This window comes from Musa acuminata, chromosome BXJ3-4 (assembly GCF_036884655.1).
Source record: "Musa acuminata AAA Group cultivar baxijiao chromosome BXJ3-4, Cavendish_Baxijiao_AAA, whole genome shotgun sequence".
In the NCBI taxonomy this organism is placed as follows: Eukaryota; Viridiplantae; Streptophyta; class Magnoliopsida; order Zingiberales; family Musaceae; genus Musa; species Musa acuminata.
Window position 1 is genome coordinate 35,614,569 of NC_088352.1, and position 22,486 is coordinate 35,637,054.

Consider the following 22,486-nt stretch of genomic DNA (forward strand, 5'->3'; position numbering starts at 1 on the left):
CTATTCTAATTCTTGGTTTGAGAGTCTCCTCTGGCTGTCGTGAAATGAAATTAGCTGCCCTTCCTCCTCCTGGCTCTCCTAAAGATAAAAAGACATTTTTGTTCTTAAGCTTTGAAACGCCTGTGTACCCCAAAAACTGTCTCTATGTCATGGGTGGTGGAACTGGATATCGGGGTTTATGCTCTGTCCTTCAGTTGTGAATAAAGGAATTTTATCTGCCGCCTCAGGGAACTCCTAGCTTATGGGCTTTTTCTGCTAAGGACAAGGACCAATTACTTTATTTTTACAGGTAGAATATTGGAGACCAGTAGATAGGTTAGTCAAATCTGATATCATCTGACATACTGGTAGGAAAGTCTTCATGTAGCTGATGGCAAATGGTTGGGAATTATTCATTTGCAGGATGTTCTTGTCACAATGGGGCTCGGTGGTTGACACACAGCATAACAATGGTGTTCACAGGACAAATATTGACAAGGAAAAAGGGACAAGGATATAAATATTTGGAAGTTCCTACCACTACTGCCTCTTTTCTGGACTGCCCTTCTTCCTTCAGTGTCTTGTAACCATTCATTCAAGGTCATTGTGGCCTGGACCAGGTCATATGTGCAGCAGAGAGGAATTTAGGGTGTTGAGAAACAGTTAGATTTAGTTTCAAGGGCCAGATTAGTTCTTGGTCAAGCTCAACGTAGCAAACAGTTGGTTTGGTTGTCAAGCACTTTTTATGCCAATTGAACTAAGACTTGGTTTTCTGCATCTCATCTCTCAGACAGAACAATAGTTATTGGCAAAAAACACTTAAACACTGTAATTTGTTTGGCTTGGGTTTGGCTACATTTCCATGGTTGAGTTTTTCCGAACTCATGTAGTATAACATGTGACCCATGCATGGTTGAAGTATTCATGGTTGAGCATCTATACCATTTAGTGTCATACTTAAATTTGTCCTTATTGGACCACCTTGTTCAATCCGGGCTGATATCTGTGCCCTGCTGCTGATATCTGTTCCCTGCTCTATTTAATAACATGTAAAATCTTTCTAGAGTTTGAATGACAATAAGCATATGTTTGACACAAAACTGGTGTTTGAGACGTATCAATAGCAATATGATTTTATGATTTTTTTTTAATATATCCTAGCCTTCGAAGTAGTTTCCAGATGTAGCCCTCTTTCTATTTACTAGAGTAGACCTAACATGGCAAAGCTACTCAAGAGTAACATCTTTTAAACAAAGAAAAATTTATCACTAAGAGCATCCTTTCTCAATGTGAAAATTCTTCTTTTGATAGTAATTTCTTGTACCTGTCTAAAACTTCTTTCTAGGACACTATTTTTGAAAACAGTGGAAAATGGACTGAAGGATCTCAGGCCCATGCATAAAACTGCAAGTAATCTAGGGAGCTCACTAGCAATTTCTGCTGTGAATGTGAGAACTTAAAGGCCTTGTGCCTGCCAAGCATGTATGCATAGAATGATGGATAGGTGCTCATGTAGGATTATGATGCCATCCTATCTAACAATCCTACTCCAATGCTCTCCAATCGTATGCATTTTATGATTTTTTTTTTAATGATCAGAATTATTGAAGGCAGGAGCTAACGGCATTTTAGCTGGTTTTATGATTACATATGGCCTTGGTTATTAATTAAGAGGTATATAACTATTGACTGTGTTAAGTATGCCAATAACATTTAAATGGGCATGATATAGCTAATTCAGCCAGAAGCATCTAAATGCTCCAAAAAAAGGAAATATAGCATGAAGAAACTAAGATGACTATCCTAAATCTAACTGATCATGATATGATGCTCTATATGTTGTTGCATGTTTCTGCCCTGTTGTCAGTCACTGATCTTGTCCATAATCAGAAGTCTCTATGTAGGTATCTGAGAAACATGACAATTTCTGAATTTATTATCATAATGGAAATCCTTGAGGTTTATGGGAAGTATGTGAGGAGTACTTCTCAAATTCAAGTTGTTGCTTGTATCTAGGAGCTAGAATGTTTGTTTATTGTATGTATAGTTATCAATCCTTAGAATATGTTTCTCTTCCCATCAAGGTTTGTAATTTTGTATTGGTCAGGGTTTGGACAGGTACGAAAAATATCGAGAGTTTCGAGTTTCAGAGAAGTATTGAAAATACCAGAAAAAAAAAGAAATTGCCTGGTGTAGGGCTTGTCATGTCCTGTACCAGATGGTATAGGCCCTTCCTTATAACCTGCATTTGGCATATTGGGTGGTACAAGTCCTGGACTGAGCATACCATGTAGTTTACCTTGGTCCATGTATTGATAGGTTGTTGAACCAGTAAATATTACTCATAGCAAGGTGTGTAATTTTGTACCGTACCGGAGTTTCGAGTATATATATATATGTGTGTGTGTGTGTGTGTGTGTGTGTGTGTGTGTGTGTTAAAAAAATAAAAGTTCAAAATTTAAAAAAAGGGGCGACATCGTCGATACAACGTCGCGTCATTTCTTATCCTTGCGTGGGGCGAAGAAAACCTCGAAGCCTCGACAACGTCGTCGAGGTTTCTTCTCCCCACGCTGAGGCTTCTTCTCCCCACGCTGAGGCTTCTTCTCCCCTCGCAGATTAGGAGAAGTCGCCAATGATGCCGAGGTCTCGTCACCTCAGACGAGGAGGCGGCATCTCATCTACAACATCCGTCGAGGGAGGGTGGCGACGGATCGGGATCGTTAAAGGAGAGCGACATCGGATCTCTAGGTTCTCCCTTTTCTTCTCCCTCTTCTTCCGCTTCTTCCTTCTCCCTCGGCTAATACCGCCCGGTAGCATGCGGCGATGGTCAAAATCGACCGTCATCGACCAATTTCGGGTGGTAACGGGGCGGAAACAGCCCCAATCGATGGTACCGCCCGGTAGCGGGCGGTCCGCGTACCGGTCTGTTGGCGGACCAATATGTACTGCCGAATACGGGTGGTATCATTCGAAATTAAAAACCCTATCGGGCGGTATCATTCGAAATTAAAAACCCTAGCTCATAGCATACATTACCAATGGTATTGTGAACCTCATGTGACAACATTAATTATGTTTGTCTCTTGTTGAATATTCTAAGCTGATTAGGTTTTTTTTGCATATGTCATATTTTCTTTGAATTTGTTCTATTGTCACCTATTGTGGTTTGTTTTTGAATGACTTAAGGAAAACGCTAGTTTGCTTCTTTTAGTTGCATAGAGTGCTGATTTACAATAGTTTCTCCAGGCACTTAAGATGGTCTTGGAAAAGGAATCTTGGGTGAAAATGACATCAGACATGCTACAAGTAATTAATTTAGCTGGTCTCGTTGGTGATGGTGCTCCCTTGATTGCTTCTTCTTTGGGTAATACATCCATGTCTATGCTTGACTCAAAGAGAACTAATGACCTTGTTGATGCTGGCAAGCAGAAGAATGGGTTTGCTTATTGGCTTCAGATGGAAAACCCATTTTCTTCAAAGCTGGCATTTGGCTGTAAGGAATCACCAAGATCTCACTTACCGCCTAATGGGTCAATGACCTCAAGTTCTGGTGATGGTCGTGTCATTTTGCATAGTGATCAAATTTCTTCAAAGGGCCATCTAGATGATCACATAAATGGAAGCAGTTCGGTCATGGAAGATGAGAATGAAGACCTTCTTGCTGACTTTATTGATGAGGATAGTCAGTTGCCTAGTCGAATATCTAAGCCCACACTTGTGAGAACCAAATCCTCTGGTTGGAGTAGTGAGGAGATCTCAGCACAGACAGGGTCCTCGCTTTGTCTATTGAGGTAAGTCCTCTCTCACAGAGCAGATTGTTTATCTTAGTATTTCATAATGCAGAAATTTTACTACTTCATTCAATCAGGTTGATGGACAAGTATGCCAGGCTCATGCAGAAATTGGAAATAGTCAGCATTGATTTTTTCAAGGTAAGCTGCAACTTATATTCTCTTTATGTTACTTCTTTTAGACCTTTTTACGATGAATGTTAAATGTTTTTCTTTCTTCTCATTCAGTATGTTATTGCAGGGAATGTGCCAGTTGTTTGGGATTTTTTATCATCATATATTTGAGACATTTGGTCAACCAGAAACTAGTCAAAGTGGTAAATCTATTCCAGACTTTTCGCAAAGTGAGCCACTTATTATCTCTTTCATTTACCCAGTCTTAAGCATAATTCAGCTGGATGACATATTGTATGTAATGTATTTACTATAATATGAAAGGTTTTGTTTGCTTCTGTTATGTCCAGCTCGAGTCAAAACAGCCTTATCGAAGATTCTGCAAGATTGTGATCAGTGGATCAGAACCCAAAGCATGTCATATTCAATCTCATCTCCTATTCCAATGAGCCCAACATTTACACAGATGGAAGTAACACCTACAGCACCTCCCAGCACAATTTTTGGGCATGTGCCTAATACTTCCATTGGACTCAAGGTATTTGACATCTACTGCATATGTGCTATAAAGCATTTAAATACTGGTCAGTTCGGTAAATAAGGTACCACCAATACTTATGGGTTCAACCAAGTACTGTTGTTAAAGCATGTAGCATTGATATTGGTTCTAAATTTTTATTCAATGGTCCTACAGTGGTACAGGTCAGTGTACCAGAACAATTCAATTTGAAAATTGTTGAGATAGTTGTACAATACTGTCTGAACAGTTCATATAAAAAATATATATCTTTTTTGAAATAAATTAGAAAGAAGAACAAGAATTATTGAAACATTTTATTTCTATACTAAAATGTCTATCAGACACTCATGCTCCGATTTTTATTTTAGAGTAAATTTGTGGCCCATGAACCAATTTATTCTGCCATCAGTAATCTTCCTGGGTTTTTATAACATTTATCGTATGAATATGCATTTTCTCTCACTGGGTCAATTTACTGCTCTTCTTATTGCTATTTTCTCCTGTTACAGGAACGTTGTTCTGCTGTTGACACAATATCACTAGTTGCTCAAGTATTGCATAGATCAAAGGCGCATCTTCAGTCTATGTTATTGCAGCATAATGCTGCTGTAGTAGAAGAATTTTTTGTAAATATGGTAATCTTTGCTCAGTCTTTTCCCAAACGACCAGTGCGCTTAATTTCTTTCCTTTTAGTCTTCACTGTTTTTTTCCTCGAGGTTAATGATGATCAGCTTTGCCTAATTACTGCCTATGTTTTTTGTATTTATTTTATCATTTTTTATATCACCTTTTGTCGAGAAATGGCAAGGTTTAGGGTGACTTAAACTTGACTTTCTTGTGTCAGGTGGACTCTGTTCCTGATCTGACTGAGCACATTCACAGAACAACTGCACGTATGCTTCTTCATATTAATGGGTATATGCTGATAACTGTGGCTTGATCATTCTGATGGAAATATAATGCTTCCATGAAAATTCTCTTCCATATACATTTTTTTTTTTTAAACTGTACATCAAGAAATCATTAGTTCGTTGATTGTTAAAGCTCCACATATGTTAGTAGTAAGAATATGTAAGATTGCTCAATCTGATAGTCTTGACATGGAAGCTGTGAGTGGGAGGAACAAATAGGGCATGTATGAAGCCTATAAAGATGAGAACAGGCAGGATACTTTTGTACTGGCTTTGCTAACATGTGGCAAATGAGTAGTGACTTTGTAAAACAAAATGAGGTCTGCTTGTGATAGTTAATCTCATAGTTATTAAAGAAGTACTTCCTGCCACCTTCAAATATGCTCTCTTGAATAAGCAATATTACGTTGCTCCTAGATTTCATGCACTTGTTATCTATTCCTTTGTTAAATCGAAGATGGCAAATTAGGACATTTGGTTCTTGAATTGCCCTTTTTGACATTGCTAAACAAATTACCATATAACTAGGCAATTAGTATTGTTCCCTGGCAATGTTAATATTTTTTATTTCTATTGTCTTCATTAGTATCAATCACTTACTACTTTTTGCATAATGTTCTAATTCTTGAGAGCTAAATTCTAAGTGCCATATTGCGACAATGATAATATGATTTTCTTTTTAGCATTTCTTGAGAGCTTTGCAATTGCCCTACTGTAACAACTATGATCTTTTGTCGCATACACACTTTCTTTTTCCATCATCTTCACACGACCCGTAAGGAAGCTAGTAAGATATCTGGTGTGTGTTCTTATTAAAAACTTATCCTCCAATCCAAATTCATCTGCCGTGGTACCCGCATGACTTCTCATTGTGAAGTATCAGAGCATTTAGCTTCATTTCTTAAACTTCTTGGCAAACCATTTGTATTGTGAACTTAATGCAGTGTCGATCAAGCAGAAGATTAAAACCTTGTTGGTTATGCTAGCAAGACAGGAATAATGTTGTCACATTCTAGCTTTCTTTATTGCCATCATCCTGGGTGTATTGGTACCTGATATATATTAAAGGGCATACTATATGATAAATGTTGGAACTGTTGTAGGTGACCCACAGAGGTTATGCTGTTGAATCTTGCATTTCTGTATTCCTCTGCACTGTTATGCTCACAATGGTTATTCTTAAATATTTTGTTTACCTCTCCTGCCAAAATCTAAGCCAGGAATTTGTCACAACTTTTGAGGGTGATGTTATTTCTAGCAGTTGGTCATAAAAGTTTGTCAAATTTCAGATGGAGACGTAATTTTAGAAAAGCTTGGCCAATCATTTAAAGTTACAACAACTACAACAAAGTTGTAAGTCCCAACAATTTGGGGTCGGCAATCATTTAGAGTTCATGTTTATAAATAAAGTTGCAAATTCCCTGTTTTTTGGCCAGCCTTCTCAGTTCAACATTTAATGCATTAGTCCAATCTTCTGCCTGTTTGATGTCAATCTGTATATTCTAGAGCACTTGGTCCAACATAAATTGACAGAACTAAAAGTCACATCATTTGGGTGCCAATAAAGAGCATTTACATTTTGGTGCAACATGTGATTGACATTGCCATAAAAATCTGAGAATTATTACTTGGTCTTTATAGTTGTAATATATGCCCAAGATTCATAAGAAGATACCTTGCTTCATAAAATTAGCTCTTTCATGTCCAAAAGTGCTTCCATTTTCTTATTTTTTATTTAGTCACAGTTACAATTTTAGCATCTTAATGCTGGCCAGGTATGCAGATAAGATTGCTAATGCAAAATGGGAGGTCAAGGAGCTTGGCTTAGAGCACAATGGGTTGGTTCCATGATAATTTTCTATTTTTGGTTGCTTGTTATTGTAAATTTATTTTGGTTGTTACCTTATAGTACATGCTAAGTAGTGAGCCTATCCTTGAATGTCATTCCCGGCTTATTAAATTCAGCATAGTATTGTTCATCTTAAGCTACTTATATCCATATTAAAAAAAACCTCTTCTTTCCTGTTGTAGATGTTCTATTCAAGTCACGTGTGTATTTACATCCTTCACAGTTTTTAAGATATTGTTCCTAATAAAAACTTGTGCATTGAGATCCAGGGTCCTGACTAAAGACAATTAAGGCATGTTCCTTGCATGCAAGGCAATTTCTTACATAATTAATTATATTGAGGTTAGTTCTAATTAAGGACTGCCTGCCAAAATAATGTTTCTGTTGTGTGATCAGTCAAATGCCCTTTCACATGCTCATTTTTATATGTGGGCATTTGAAAAGATTAGAAATCTTTTTTGCATTGCACTGAGCTGCTAGCTCAATAACTCAGTTGGAGCTGCCCTTGTTAATATGAACTTATACATGTATCCAAGTTATTATTAGAACACCTGGTCAAATATGCAAGCCCATACTTTAAGATGTTCAGAATGTAGATAGTTAAGAATTATGATTTTCCTACTCAATTCCTCAGCTGCCACATATCTTATAAATTTCTTCTGTAGTTTACTTTTCTTTTTTGGAGTAAATCTATTTGGCCTCCTTCCATCCATATCCTTAGAAGTTGCTCTCTGATGAGGCTAACCGCGTGTCAAATGCTAATTCATTCCATGAAGCATTAGTCCACATAGAAGCCTATAGAATTTCTTTGGTACAATTGCAATGGTCCAAGTAACTTTATAACCTGAGTTGTACACTGTGGGCTTTGTTGGCATTGACTATGAGATTCCAGCTCAAATTTTAGTTAGTTCAGTTCATATATGCAAGTCCATTTTTCTGATTTCCTCAAAGTGGTACTATTTTTGTTCCATTATGCACAAACATCACTTTAAACCAAGAGCATATCCTTGGTTGTAAGTTCTCAGTAATGTTACTGAAGTGTAACCAATGATTTATTTTCTGTGGCACACCCTTTTGCCAACCGGAGGAAGCAGTGTGCATCTTGTCAACACTCAGCCACTCTGAACTATTTTGATCTATTTTGGCCTGCTTTGGCAATTAGTACCAATGAATTTTTGTTGGTATTGGCTAGTAGGTACCGGAATATACTGAAGCTGGCTTTTAAGGTGTTATACATATTTACCATCTGGCTTTATAAACTTGTTCTGGGTGGTATTAAAAGGTTGGGTCTCAGATAATTGGTTAAGAATTACTAATTGATAAATTTTAAATTTTTTTGTGGGGATATACTTTTAGCTCACTATACAACAAAATAAGGTACACCCCTAGGGTACAAACTTATCTTTACCCTATTCTTTAATCTACATATCACAAATACTGAACTGTCTGATTTAAGACTTAGTTTTCTTGTTAGTTTTAAGCAAATTATTAGAGATGTCATGATGCTTGGTTCTTAATTTTACTTTGTTATTATTTTGATGTGAAAAATCCTTAATTGTACTTCAAAATTTTTTACCTACAATATTAACTACTTGACACGCTTGTTATTTGATAGAACATTGTGCTTTTGTTTTATGCAGAAACTAATTGGCATTTCTTGTTTGTTTCATACAATTTGTACATATGATCATTGAAGACTTTTAGGGTTGACTACATAGGAAATACCTTAAAATTACGAAAGGTTCACAGAATTTCCATAGGATACTTCTATGGATTCTCAACATGATAACAAATCTCCCCCAAGTTGGTTTCATTTTCCTATTAAAGGCAAAATTAGTCATGAGGTTGTCTTAAAAGATATAAGGTAGTTGGTTGACAGATGGACATAACCTAGATTGTTTAACAGCATGGCTGATAATTTGAAAATTTTGTCAATTATTACACATATTTCCTATTCTTTTGTTCACTTGATTTGGCTTTCTTATTTAATATTTCATGTTTGTTTTATAATGATAGGTATGTCGACTTGTTATTGGGAGAATTCAAACATTATAAAACAAGATTGATGCATGGTGGTATTTCAAAGGAGGTAATCACATTTAATAATTTTCTTAACTTTGACAGTCTGGTTACATTTTTATCTCCGAAATTTGATTAATTCCCTATGTGACTCTTTAGTTAACTGTAGCTATACTTCTGTTCTTTTCAGTCTTGTGCTTCAAGTCCATACACCAATGTCTTAGTCAACCAAATTTATATTGCCTTGCAAAAGAAACTGGATGAATTTTTATCTCCCAAATACAATTAATTCCCTGTATGACTTTTTTGTTAACTGTACCTGTACTTCTATTCTTTTCACCCTTGTGCTCAAGTCCGTACAATAATGCTGTAGTCAACCAATTTATATCACCTTGCAAAAGAACCTGTTGGCTTGTAAATCCATTCTAGCATCAGTATGTTAGTTACACTTGATCAAACTTGTAAACCAACAGGAGAAAAGGGAAAGCTGTGAAGTATGCTGATAATGGAGTCTTTGTGTTATGAGATACATGAACTCATAAATCATATACGATATTATAGAATGCCAGGACTCCTTTGTAGTAGTTTTTCTTGAGCAAAATACTACAATCAATCATTCTGTTATTTATAACACATTTTCCTTTTATATGGAGATCCAATAAGATTGCTTCTCCAGGAAACTTATATTATTAGTCCAAGCAGGTACAAAAACAATGTCCGTATTGTAGTCTTTGTCATTGGTATTAATCTCATTCACAATATATCAGGTTCAAGATCTCCTTCTGGAATATGGACTTGAAAATGTTGCAGAAATACTTATTGAAGGTCTATCACGCGTAAAGAGATGCACGGATGAAGGACGGGTTTTAATGTCACTCGACCTTCAGGTTTTAATAATCTATGATGATGTTAGTTCTGGAAAAGACTTACAGGTACTTATATCCTTTACTAATTTCAGGTGTTGATTAATGGACTACAACATTTTGTCACCATAAATGTGAAGCCAAAGTTGCAGATAGTGGAAGTGTTTATCAAGGTAAAGTTTTTTTCTTGTGTCATATGCAGTGTTATATCAGTTTGAAGATTTCTTAATTCCAATGTGTTGTCTGCACACTCAGTTTCATGCACCATATGGATTTTTAAAATTTGTGTCAAGATATCAAATACTCTGAAACAAATTCAATAATGTCTGTTGGAAATGTTAAGTACGAATAGCTGTAGAAAACAATCTTTTCGAAGAAAAATATCAGTGTTTGCATTGACCATTCGTTATTACATCCCAACTTGTTGAACTGTGGTGGAATGTTAAGATAACAAGCTACCACTACTGATGGATTTCCATCTGAGTGTTTCCTTCTTAAAACTGCTGGTGACACAAGGAAGATAAATCAACCAAAAAGGCCCCTCATGAGGAGGAGGTCTGTAGGAGGTGGTTAATGCAAATATAAGGGATAGTGGATGCTCGGTGATCTCCCAATATATATATTTTTTCTGTTGATTATTTTCAAATCCCTTAGTTATTGATTGTGGAAGTGAAGATGTCTTTAGCAAAATACAAGCATGTAGAAAACCTAAGGATTATATGTGAACTTGCGGGGATGTTGTTTTGATAAATGATGAGCGAAGGTAGGATAAGATGGAAACAACTATTTCTGAGAATTAATAATTTTTATGCTTCGAAGACCAAACATAAAAGGTGTTTATTAAGGCAATTGATGAAAAAATAGCTTTTTAGGTTAAAATATCTTGTGATAGAGTTCCTAAAATTTATTATGATGGAACTATATATATATATATATATATATATAATTTTTAAAAAATGTGTAAGAATGTAATAACTAGTATTAGAAAGAAATATATGGACTATGTCTAGTGAGTTTACTGATATTATTTATATTTACATAAACAACGGTTTTAAAGCCTTAAATTTTCACATTGACTATGAACAAACTTTTTAGTTATCATCAGTGAACTAAAGCTTAGCACATTTTGTCATACTAATATTCAACTCTTGTTACGTTGTGATACAAATTGGTCCATTTGCATGAGATAGTCCAGTCAAATTACTTGTTTTTGTGGTACCTCATCATCCTGAACTATTTGACTGAAACTTGGCACTATATTTACTACTGTTGTCCGTTTCCATGATAACAGGCCTACTATCTTCCAGAGACTGAATATGTGCACTGGGCACGTGCTCATCCGGTACGAAGTGATTTTTATTATGAGTAGAATCTCAGCAAAGTGCAGTTCTCCTTGTTTAATCTCCAGCATTGTTTTAGCTTTAGATTTGTGTTGAATCTGCAGGAATACAGTAAAAGTCAAATAAATGGACTGGTAAACCTTGTTGCCACCATGAAAGGTTGGAAGAGGAAGACAAGGCTGGAAGTCCTGGAAAGGATTGAAGCAGGCACATAACCGTAGGTCTACCATTTTCCTCAGCATGTAAAGTTATATTTATTTATTTTTCTTTTCTTTCATCTTGTATATGTAAGTGAGATTCTGCTGCTCCTATTGTTTGCCAGCCCGCCCTATATTTCTTTGAACCATAACCGTGTCATAACCTCATTAAACAAAGAGAAGGCACATCTAATTCCCGGCTAAACTGCTTGTGCAGAAACACCATCCCGTCGAAATTGTATTTTGGTCATTTATAAAAATAGCATATCATGTGTCAGCACCATACCATAGCATATTACACAATCGTGTCTATGTGAGCATGTATTTATCTTTTAACCGAGTTCATGATTTCCTTAAAGATCTTTGTTTCTGAATATGCTGGTCAAGGAGGAAGTCTTTTTTGAGTGTCGTTTGCCAATGCAAGCCAAACTTATTGACATGAATACTAAATACAATCATCCTGTAGTCAACTTTGACACTTGTAACTGGATTGCATTTTTCTATGGGTTTTAACAAGAAAACAAGGAAAAGTTATAGATTTTGGGGCAATATGGAGTCAGCAAAACATATTCTATTTAGTGCAGCCAAATAAAGCGAAAAAAATACTTAAATACTTTGCAGGGGCCAAGTTATCTTGTACACACAAGAGAACTTGTCATCGGGATTTGTTTTTGATATAGGAAGAAATATATTGATTCAAAGAATCCTACAAACTTCCCCTGGCAATTACCCACGCTGCCGTGACAAATGATTTTGTAATCATGCAAAATCTGTTAGACAAATGATTTTGCCCCCTTTTTTTTTATTTTGAGATATGATCCACCTTCTAATGTTATTGGGAATTCAACAGAGAAAAATCTTACTGGGTCAGAAATGGAATGGGAGGAAAAGGAATTCATGATTTTAGTAGTAAACAAAACCTTGATGCTTTAAGTATTCTGCGTGTCGTGGCCATGGTATCAACTGCTTGCTACAAGACCCGTTCTGTAGTTTTGGATGATCAAGCTTTACGCCTCTTGTAGCATAGACGTGATGCAGCCCTCGATGGTTCATCACCATCACAAATGAACCTCATCAAGAAAGTTGAGGCGATTCCATCATCATCAGTGTTAGGATGATCATCACCACTACGACGACCATGTGTCATTCATGTGGAGGAAGTGGTGAAGCCGGAGCAGGTCTCTCTCCCTCGGCCAAGAACGACCATCCTCGTGCTTCCCATCATACTATTTGGTTTCCTGATAAGTCTCGAGTTTGAGGGAAAAATTGTTAAGAGAGTGGATATCCAGGATGATACGAACAAAAAGTTCTAGGAACCCTTTGCTTCATTTTTTTCTTTTTTTATAATCTTTATTGTGAATCAGTGATGATGAGAACGTGCCATTTACAGGTCCACTCAAAATTCCTGACTCTCATAATAATCATAAGAATGCCTAAAGCCAAAGACACCATGAACGACCACGGATACATCTTTTGATGAATCTGGAGAGCTTCCCTTCCCCTCATCGAAACCGACGGTCCCCCTTTTGTCTCCAACCCAGTTTATTACTTCTACACTATGGAATAGGCACGAACCACCTCAACGATGGGTGCATGGCACAAAGGGCACTTGCCTCCTCCGCCTTGAGCCAACTCGTTCGCGCATCCTGAGCAGGTGCACATGTGCCCACATCTGTATAGAACAAAAACAATCGAAGAATTCTCCATTTAATAATGCACTGTTTTAGGTGAAGTATGAGGAAACTATCACCTGTAAAGAAGAGAGTCAATTTGATTCTCGCAACAGACACAACAAATCCCTTTTCTCACGTTACTCCATTTTATTCCATCTTCTGATGATTCTCCGACTTCCCCTGCTGCATTAGAAGTAGGATTAAGCAAATCTGAAAACAGTTTTTATACAGAAAAATGTTTTTCCAAAGCAATGAGAAGCCCAGCAAAAATTTCGTATTCCCACATACATGAAGCACAAAAGAAAAGATGCACTCTTAGAACAGCAAGGATGTGTTATTGCAGAGCAGAAATTAAACAGAAGAATTTTATTTTGAACCAAGCCATAGTGTAAAAAAGGTGAAACAATAATTCTCCTTGTGCTCACCACACAGCTGCGTAAGCAAAGGCCATAGTGATTCTGTAAAGGAAACTCACTAAAAGTAGGATAGAGCTTTATGACTCTGCTTGCTTTTGTGACCATATGTAACTGATGGCAGAATTGCACAACACACCATAAGAATTAGACAAGGAGACAAAATTTAAATACGAGATCATGAAATAAATGGTATCTTCTCAAGGAGAGAAAATTTCACAAGCAGACAATTTAAATACAGGAACATGTAGGAGAATAATAATTATAAACAAATAAGATATTTATGTTGATATTTGGAAGTTTAGTTCGCAATAAGCCTTAAGATTTATAAAAGGACCAACCCTTTTAAATTGTTCCATTTTCATTATTTGAATAAATTAGTCTGATAAGTATCTGACAGAAACACAAACATCATACTGCAGCTAACTTAAGTAATGCCAAATAGTGAAACACTGGATCTTATTCTATGGAGACTGCAGCTAAAACCCAAGGCAGGAAAGGAGTACAAATAAGAAAGAGAAATAAAGGAACTAAAGAACATGAAAGTTTAAATAGTTTATCAATAAACTTAATCACATACTTCCGAAGAAAACCTATATTCTTCAAATTGATCACTTTGAATTCAACTAGTGCTTATAAGAAAAGGTTAAAACTACAGTGTTGACAAACCCTTTCAATTAAACCAACATGACTTGCCAGCATTCAGGTTTTGCTTCCTAGAATGTGTCATAATAATGCTTAAAATTATGACTAGTATTTCGTGAATTTTAATATTTATGCATATATTTCAAAATTCGTGGGTTTTATTCAAAACCCAAGCACGACAATATCATCCTGCAACCATGATATAGACTTGGAACATGTACTGCTCAGTGATTTAAAAAGCGCTAGGCGCCAAAAGGTGCCAAGGTCCAAAAACGCCCGAGGCGCTAGGCGCTCGTCCGAGCGAAGCGAGGCACTAAAATATAAAAATATATAATATAATTAATAAATATAATTATTTAAAATTTTAAATAAAAATATACTATTAAATTAAAAAAAATCTAAGATACAAAATCACAAAATTAATAACATTAAAATCAAAATAATATATTATTAATCTATTAATGAAAATTAATCATTTCAAAATTCAAATAAACTTAATATTAAGATTTAAGAGTATACTGAGCAGTCTGAGCTTGACGGAGAAAGGAAGCAGCGTCGGCAGCGGCGAGCGGCGGGGGGAAAAGGAAAGGGAGCGGGAGGCGCGAGTAGCGGGAGGGCTCGCGGGAGTCGCGAGCAGAGGGAGGGCTCGCGGTAGTTGGGAGGGCTCGCGGGAGGCGCGAGCAGCGGGAGTCGCGAGCAGAGGGAAGGCTCGCGGGAGGGCTCGAGGGAGGCGCGAGCAGCGGGAAGGCTCGCGGGAGGGCTCGCAGGAGACGCGAGCAGCGAGAGGGCTCGCAGGAGGCGTGAGCAGCGAGAGGGCTTACGGGAGGCGCGAGCAGCGGGAAGGCTCGCGGGAGGCGCGAGCAGCGACAGCGTCAGCGGGAGCAGCGGCAGCGAGCGACGAGATCGCGATCGCGATCGAGAGCGACAGCGGCAGCAGGTTAGTGTTGGGTTAGGGTTAGGGTTGGGGTTATATCGGTTTAGTTGGTTCGATTGAACCAACTAACAACCGAACCAGGACCGAACCAAACCTAAAATTCTGGTTCGGTCGCCTTGGTTTACCCAGGCGCTTGCCCGAAGCGCCCAGCGCCTGGGCTCGGGCGAGCGCCCAGGCGGCGCCTGTTTGAAGCGCGCCGCCTGGGACATTAGCGAGGCGCTCGGGCCTCGCCTCGCCTCGCCCGAGCGCCTAGGCAAGCGCCCGAGCGCCTTTTGCAATCACTGGTACTGCTTATGATGATAGTACCAGAGAAGATAAAAGAACTGAATCAATCTTCTATGTGCAATATAGAAAAAAGATGTAGGACGTCTCTGTCACTAAAATGAAGCTACTAACCATGTTCTCCAACTGAACGATTTAAAGCTGCTGAAACCTCTTGTCTAACCGCACGCTGCAACTCTAGCTGCATATCTAAGCATGCCTCCAACATCCGTTGCATATGACACATCACTTGCTGAAGCTTAGCCATGTCAGCCCTTAAATCATTAACAATATCCCATTCCTGCATCAACAAAACCATATCAGTATCAAACTAGATAATCTCAAGTTTATGAAACACATCCAATAAATACAATCAAAACAGTGTAGCCAATCACAAATCCTGTATTCACGAGCAAAGGAAAAACATATATAGGTTACAAAAAGCTTGAGGTTAACTAAAATCTTCATTAACACAAACTTTCCGACACAACTTAACAAATCAGACGATAAAAGAAGATAAGCTCACAATATCGGTGCGACGGATGTGCTGCCGACTCCAACTGTTATGCAATTCTGAATGCCATAGTGGCAGCGGAGGTGGTGTCGGTGGCGTTGGTGGAGTATGTAGAGGCCTGGTAACGGAATCTTGTTGGCTCTGAATCAAATCATCTCTTTGCTGCCTCTGGTCTTCCTCTGGTGAAACATGGTCAGGCATACCACTTTGCATGTCCCACTGAAATGCATCACGCCCCTGCCTTTGAATATAGGACTGTACTAGTTGGTCGAGACTTTGACGAAACCCACTGTGAAGAAGATTAGATACACTTCGCCTGCAGTGCAAGTATGAAACAACTCAGCAAGATGATGACCCAACATAATTTCACCTCTTACAAGTTAGCCAACTACACTATCAGCTAATACCTGCTCAAGAGTTCCTGAAGTTCCATGCTATACACATTGTCATCATCTGATGAAATGACTCCGTTTCTTATAACACGAAAAGAATGCTGATCATTTAAAGAGTCTGATGGTCCATCTTGCCAGTTTGCTTCAGTCGCTTGAGAATTATCGCTATGCCAATGTTGATGTGCTTCCAGAAGATGGCTACCTTGTCTATCTTCATCTTCAGGGGTTTCATGAAGCCACTCCTGGTCTACATTTTCATGCCAGTTCCTGTCAGGTTCTTCTACAGGGCCATCATGTTGTACACTCAATCCGACTTCAATAGGCTGTTGCCAATCCCCTTGCCCATGTTCTGCATCATCCTCCGGCCAATTATCATCCTGAATTGCATATTCTCTCCCACCCATATCACTGCTCTGCATGTTGCTTTCCATCTGAACTGTAGTATCAACTTCTGCTGTCTGATGTATATCAATGTCATCATCGCTTGCTTGAAATTGATCATAGGTCACATCGGAAACCTCCAATGCATTTGTGACAGAGTTATCATTTCCAGATATATTGACGTTATCACCATCAGCAGATTGGCTGCTTGCTTGATCAGTGACAATACTGCTCTCTTGAGAGCGAAATCCTTCCCTAGAAACAGAAATTTGATATATCAACTTCAATTAACCCTAATGATCATTTGGAGATATAGATGAAACCGTACCTGAAGCCAGATACAGTATGACGCTGCCTTAGCTGACCTAATTCTCTAGCTGCAATGGAATGCTGTTGTCCATCCTCAACAGACCCACCATTTCTCAAGAATCTACCTCGGAGTACAGACTGGAACATGGTTATCATTTAGTGCCCAACAAAGTGAGAAAGCAAAATATAACTACAAGGAATCAATCTAATAAAAAGGTAAAATTTCAACCTCCAAGGATTTCAAGCATATGAAACGAGTTTACCAATATCGAAGGTATTTCCACTAGAATGCATATATCAGTACAATGTTCTGGTGTATTCTCAAAAACTCCTTTTTTTTCATTCTCATAAGAATGGGCATATGCTCATTTTCAAAGCTGAATCTGCCTTCATTTATAATTTCATAAAGTGGTGGTCCTTATAACTTAAAGACATACCAACAAACTATAGTATTCACATGCAAATCCCATAAAATAGACGTTTTGCATAACATCAGCAAAGTTATCTAAGCCTTCGAGAAATTACTGATCAATGTATACACAAAGCAGACGGCCTTAACTACCTGAAGGGCTAAAGCAAACCTTCATATCAAATTAATTAAAACCTCAACCTTTCTTCTCATATGTCTGTCCAAGCAATTCTTGTTAAACATAAACACAAGTTGTTTAAAAGAACATTAAAATATCTCATTTAAATTCCAAGTTTTTACTAGAAGAGAAAAGTGCACCTTTCAGCAGTTCTGTAGAAGAATATATCTAATGTCTAGAGGATATCTTGTTTCAATTTTAAGTTTTTAAAAAACGACAATATCAGTTCTCTTGTCGACAGCATAAAAAGTTGAGTAATCAAACACTACCATACAAAAGATCTCAGCATAATGCTTCTAACAACCATAGAACAAGTCTGAGATCGAGGCTGACATTTGCCGAAACCTGAAAATTCTGGTTTGCTGACATGCAGCAAAACCAAGGATCAGAATTAAATTTCTTCAGAACATAACATAAGACCAAGAACATTTTAGGCATGAGCAATTCTTACTGCACTTCTTCATTTTCACAAAAGCAACTCTCAACGCCATACATGGACTGGGTGGCAAATCCCAATGTCTATAAATGCTCTAGTTTTTGTACAGGTAAGATTTTTTTGAAATAAATTACCTGGATTTTGTTATCAACTTATCATATAGCCATACGGAAATTATTCTGGCCAATCTTGCATTGTTAATTAAAAGCTGATATTCAAAATAAAGTATATATTTCATGTCTTAGGTTCTGTGCCAAGAATACATGCCAAATGACATGGATCCACATGAAATCTGCACCAAGACAGCAAGTGCTAGCATATTATGGAGTCCAAACCTACGACCATTTTTGGCGTGCTACATGCCTCGAGGGACTGAACCGACACAAACCAGATCTCAAGTCTATGCTTACAAGTCACATATAGTTCTTCATAAGCCATTTTAAGCTATTTTGTTGTTGAAGCATGCTTTGATGTTGTCACTTCTCTTGCTCATTGACAAGCGCTAACAGTCCTTGAATCGTCCCTTATTGTTAATTACTACTTCACTTTCATTATATTTCACCAAGAATCTTGGATCTACCTAGTGAGATCTGGCAAAATGAAGTCAGTTTTGAAAAGCTTTGCCTCCTTTCATTTCCTAGAAGGTGCTACCACTAACTCCAAATTCATGGAAGTAGAAATGTTAAATACAATACGAACTCTCAAGTACTAATTGCAGCTAGTTCCAAACTTTCCCTCTTAGTCTTGAGTAACAACAGAAGCATTACATTCCACAAATTCCATTCTAAAATTAACTATGTCATGAATATTACAAAAAAAAAAAAAACAAAGAGTGTCATGGCAATTCTCAACTATTTTTGCCCTATGAATAATCAATTATTTTCTATGACATAGATCAACAAAATTATGTGTACAAGTCTTGGCAGTTGGGTAGAATCTACAATCAGCAATAGGTTTTTGTGATAGATTTCAAAGCCTGTTAGTTTGTCCTAGTAACAAGATTTAAGAACATGGACAAGAAAAAGGTATAAGTGGCTCAGAAAGTTTGTAAGATGCACCAAAATGGCAAAAGTTTTTCAGATAGTTCTTGATGCCCAGCGCACATCTGGCAATATTACCTCAAGAAGCTTTTCCTTCTTTTCTATCCACAAAAAGACCATGTTTCATCACAACAAAGTAAACTGAACAAAACAGTTCCTTTTTTTTTGTGGCTAAAATCAGGTCCTTGTAGGGATCAAACTGTCCAAACACCTGAGGCACTACGACGATCTTACCCTTCAACAAAATTTACCTAATCTTAGACTATAATTTTACTTTTCTTTACCAAATTATTAAACCTCAAAGTAAATCCCTGTGAATACATAGAACCCTCGATTATGAAAATAAAGAACTCTTACATAAAAAATCTTCACTTAAAATAATCTTAGCACAATTAGAACAAAGAGAAGGAACAGAAATAGAGATTAAAATCAGGTATCAACATGGTTAGTCAGAAGATCATACCTACAGTAGAATCTATTAGAGTATGAAGGTTACTTCTGGTTCATATACACCACTGTGACCAGCAAAAGATTGACAACAGTTGATTATGAAGGGAATCAGATTAATATAACATGAAGCAGACATACAAAATTAATATGGCCCAGTGATATAAAAAAATCCATTACTCAGGCAGTATACATAGCCGAGAATAACAAGGGCGACATATAGAAGGAATGCTCGGAAAAAACAGTATGTTTATTCAATGAAAGCAAATGGACATAATGTTAAGTCACGTAGTTTAAATATCAAATTTATAGATTATGATCAAATTGTAAATCCTCTGACCTGTATACGTATGCGGTGCCCAAAATGCGAAACAGGCCGGTGCTGTGACAAGTCCTGAAGCTCCCTTTCCCGCTCCCTGACATTTCTCATGATCAGATCAAGGCGAGCCTGCCTTCCCCGGAGCCTCAGCAAGTTCCTCTGAGTGCATTCTGGTCGACGATCTTCACGATTTGTGATGACACCATCCATCGCCTGCTCCTCCCTCCTGCTAGCCCGAGCATCTCTCTGCTGGCTCACAGTTTGCATCCACTCCCTGACCAGCCTCACCCTCTCGCGCTCTCTCTCACCAAGCCATTCACTCCTTGGGCTACCACTCCCCCGCAATACTTGTGTAGTGTCTGCCATTGCTATCTCTGTCATCCACCCGCTCACAATCTGCGTCACCCTCTCCCTCTCCATCTCACGATCCCCACCATCTCCAATATCAGGAGACTGTTCTCTACTTGATCCCCGCTCCTCAGCATCCTCGACTTCCACACCCTGCCTTCTCAGGCCCGACGGCTCATCGGGCCATTCAGAATCCTCATTGTCATTGCTCTCACTGGTTACCTCCGAGGTATCCCTCGGCACCACAGAAACCTGGGTTTCCGGCGCAGTACGGTGGTTACTGGAGGCGTCGATCCTAGAAGAGGAATCTCTCCTACGATCCCTAGCGGCCGACTCGTCCTCGAGCTCGCGCCACCTCTGGAGAACGGAAGAAGCCCGGGCGGCCACGGGGCGCTCGACCGACGACTGCGCCCGCCGCGACTCGCGGAGGAAGGACGCGTCGAGCATGGACACAGCGTGGAGCCGCGCAAGCGCCATCAGCTCGGACTCCCGGTTCCTCCTCTCAATCGTGGTGATCATCTCCTCGGCCTGCCGAGCCGCCCACCGGCTCAGGATCCGGGAGTGGCGGCGAGCGGCGGCCGAGGTCTCGGCGAGGTCATCCCCCTCGAGGTCCGACCGCCGCCGCCGGCGGGCGAGCTGGTCGGCGCCCTCGCCAGCGCCAGCCTCGTCCGCCTCCTCACCGACGCACCCATCCCCGCGCCCGCCGCGCCGCAGCAGCTCCTCCACGCTCCGCCGGAACTCCCGGTCGGCGTCCTTGTGCCGAAAATCCGCCATTCGTCCCTCCACCCTACGCACCCCAATCACGCAACACGGGGACCTCCATAGACACCCCAAATCCACATCACACGAAAAAGCTCTACGGATCCATCAACGTCGACGAGAAGAAGAACTTCACGGAATGGTGGCCAAATCGGAAGGGATCGCGATCCATTTATAGGGGGATAAGCGGTTAAACAAACGATCTTGATTCTTTTATTTTAGGATTCTTACGGGGGGCGAGCCAAAGGGCGAAGGGGCGGAACCGCCGATCCCAAGAAGAGGAGGAACAGGCGAACGGCAAAAGGCAGCGAAGCGCCGATTACCATAAAGATTAATAATAATAATAATAATAATAGAAAACATTCGCATTAGTCCACGTCATAAGGGGGACGGCCAGGTGGATTTTGTCTCTTTCTTCCATTTCCATTGCCCTCCGCTTCTTCCTTTTCGTGGGGATGGCGAAAGAGGAGGAGAAATCAAAAGGCAGGTCGTACAGTGGCGATCGGACGGCGCGTGATCCGTCGATGACGTACATGATGCCAATGATTGGGGCGTTGGGGGAGAAGATCCACCCTTGTTTGGGTCATCGGTCGGTGATCGGGGTTGATGCGGAACCCTGTGATGATGATCAGAAGGCTAAGATCTGAACTTGAATCATAGACGGGGATGATTGAATCCCCAATTAGCATTGGTGGAACTATGACGGGCGATTTATTGGAATAATTTCATTTTTCATTTTTATAAATTTTAACAAAATGTCTCATTATTCTTTAGAAAATAAAATAAGGGACAAAAAAAGTATAAATTATGATTTTTATCGTTAAATCACCCAATTGTGATCGATTTATATGGTGTATGTGTAATATCACCGCAAAATTAAATAGATAATTGCGGACTTGATGATTAGGATTTAGGGATTTCACTACATTTGACGTCAGATATCGGATTATTTTCCCTTGTGCATTGGATTCCAAGTCAAGAACCACTCCAGCACTTGAATTATCGAAGCAACTCGCCAGAATTGGAAGACTGCAGGTCCAAGAAACTCCATCAAACCACGAGGAAGGGTTGAACTATGTAAGAATGACTGACTGCAACTGCTCAACGCTGGAGAAAGAAACGCTGAGTTAAGACACCACAACTGCAGCGCCTGAAAACTAAACACCACCAATAAGCTCTTACAGTATTCCAGTGCAATGATACAGTCGAGCTCTGAGCCTCTGAATCCCAGCACTCGTAGGGTTTGATTGGTAGAGAAACTCGACACATCGTGTTATTTCTTACATCTACTACATCAAACAGCACAGTCAACTTAGGACTTCCTTTTGTTCCAAATGCATGCACTTATCTACCTGCGAGTGTTCGATCGAGTCCTCTTCAGTCCGATGGATTTACCTGTTAAGGTGGGCACCTGTCACATGTGACCTGTGATCATTCGACGGAAG

At 39.0% G+C, this 22,486-nt stretch overlaps 2 protein-coding genes across 8 annotated transcripts in view; one reads left to right on the plus strand and one right to left on the minus strand.

Moving 5' to 3' along the window:
- The window catches only part of LOC103971873 (uncharacterized), a 53,524-nt gene extending 41,658 nt beyond the window's left edge, over positions 1-11,866 (plus strand). For 4 of the 6 annotated variants that reach the window (XM_009387138.3, XM_009388594.3, XM_009389318.3 and 1 more), the window contains 12 exons: positions 3,226-3,770; positions 3,848-3,911; positions 4,012-4,114; positions 4,235-4,422; positions 4,914-5,039; positions 5,249-5,319; positions 7,091-7,153; positions 9,181-9,253; positions 9,951-10,070; positions 10,142-10,219; positions 11,338-11,388; positions 11,491-11,866. In XM_009387138.3, the coding sequence (XP_009385413.2) occupies positions 3,226-3,770; positions 3,848-3,911; positions 4,012-4,114; positions 4,235-4,422; positions 4,914-5,039; positions 5,249-5,319; positions 7,091-7,153; positions 9,181-9,253; positions 9,951-10,070; positions 10,142-10,219; positions 11,338-11,388; positions 11,491-11,601 (1,593 nt within the window). In that variant the 3' untranslated portion in view covers positions 11,602-11,866. Of the gene's footprint in view, positions 1-3,225; positions 3,771-3,847; positions 3,912-4,011; positions 4,115-4,234; positions 4,423-4,913; positions 5,040-5,248; positions 5,320-7,090; positions 7,154-9,180; positions 9,254-9,950; positions 10,071-10,141; positions 10,220-11,337; positions 11,389-11,471 lie in introns of those variants that run through there. The other 2 variants (XM_018828956.2, XR_001979063.2) reach the window with 2 other exon arrangements.
- Positions 11,867-12,890: 1,024 nt separating this feature from the next.
- LOC103969781 (uncharacterized) lies at positions 12,891-21,360 on the minus strand. 2 transcript variants are annotated; one of them, XM_009385278.3, is made up of 7 exons: positions 19,956-21,360; positions 17,125-17,243; positions 16,431-17,051; positions 16,036-16,339; positions 15,645-15,810; positions 13,334-13,436; positions 12,891-13,255 (listed from the first exon to the last, which is right to left on the minus strand). In XM_009385278.3, exons 1-7 carry the CDS (start codon positions 21,054-21,056, stop codon positions 13,135-13,137), a joined length of 2,535 nt encoding a protein of 844 aa, XP_009383553.2. In that variant the 5' UTR covers positions 21,057-21,360; the 3' UTR covers positions 12,891-13,134. The 2 variants fall into 2 exon arrangements, with proteins under 2 accessions (XP_009383553.2, XP_009382831.2); XM_009384556.3 differs by having other exon boundaries at positions 13,334-13,439; positions 19,956-21,359.
- Positions 21,361-22,486: the final 1,126 nt, after the last annotated feature.

Excerpts from the sequence above, each read along its gene's own strand:
- LOC103969781 (XM_009384556.3), bottom strand. The coding sequence starts at position 21,056 with ATGGCGGATTTTCGGCACAAGGACGCCGACCGGGAGTTCCGGCGGAGC. Across the intron at positions 17,052-17,124 it reads CATACTGTATCTGGCTTCAG|GGAAGGATTTCGCTCTCAAG; the intron begins GTACGGTTTCAT and ends TTCTGTTTCTAG. Across the intron at positions 13,256-13,333 it reads ATTGACTCTCTTCTTTACAG|ATGTGGGCACATGTGCACCT; the intron begins GTGATAGTTTCC and ends TGTTCTATACAG.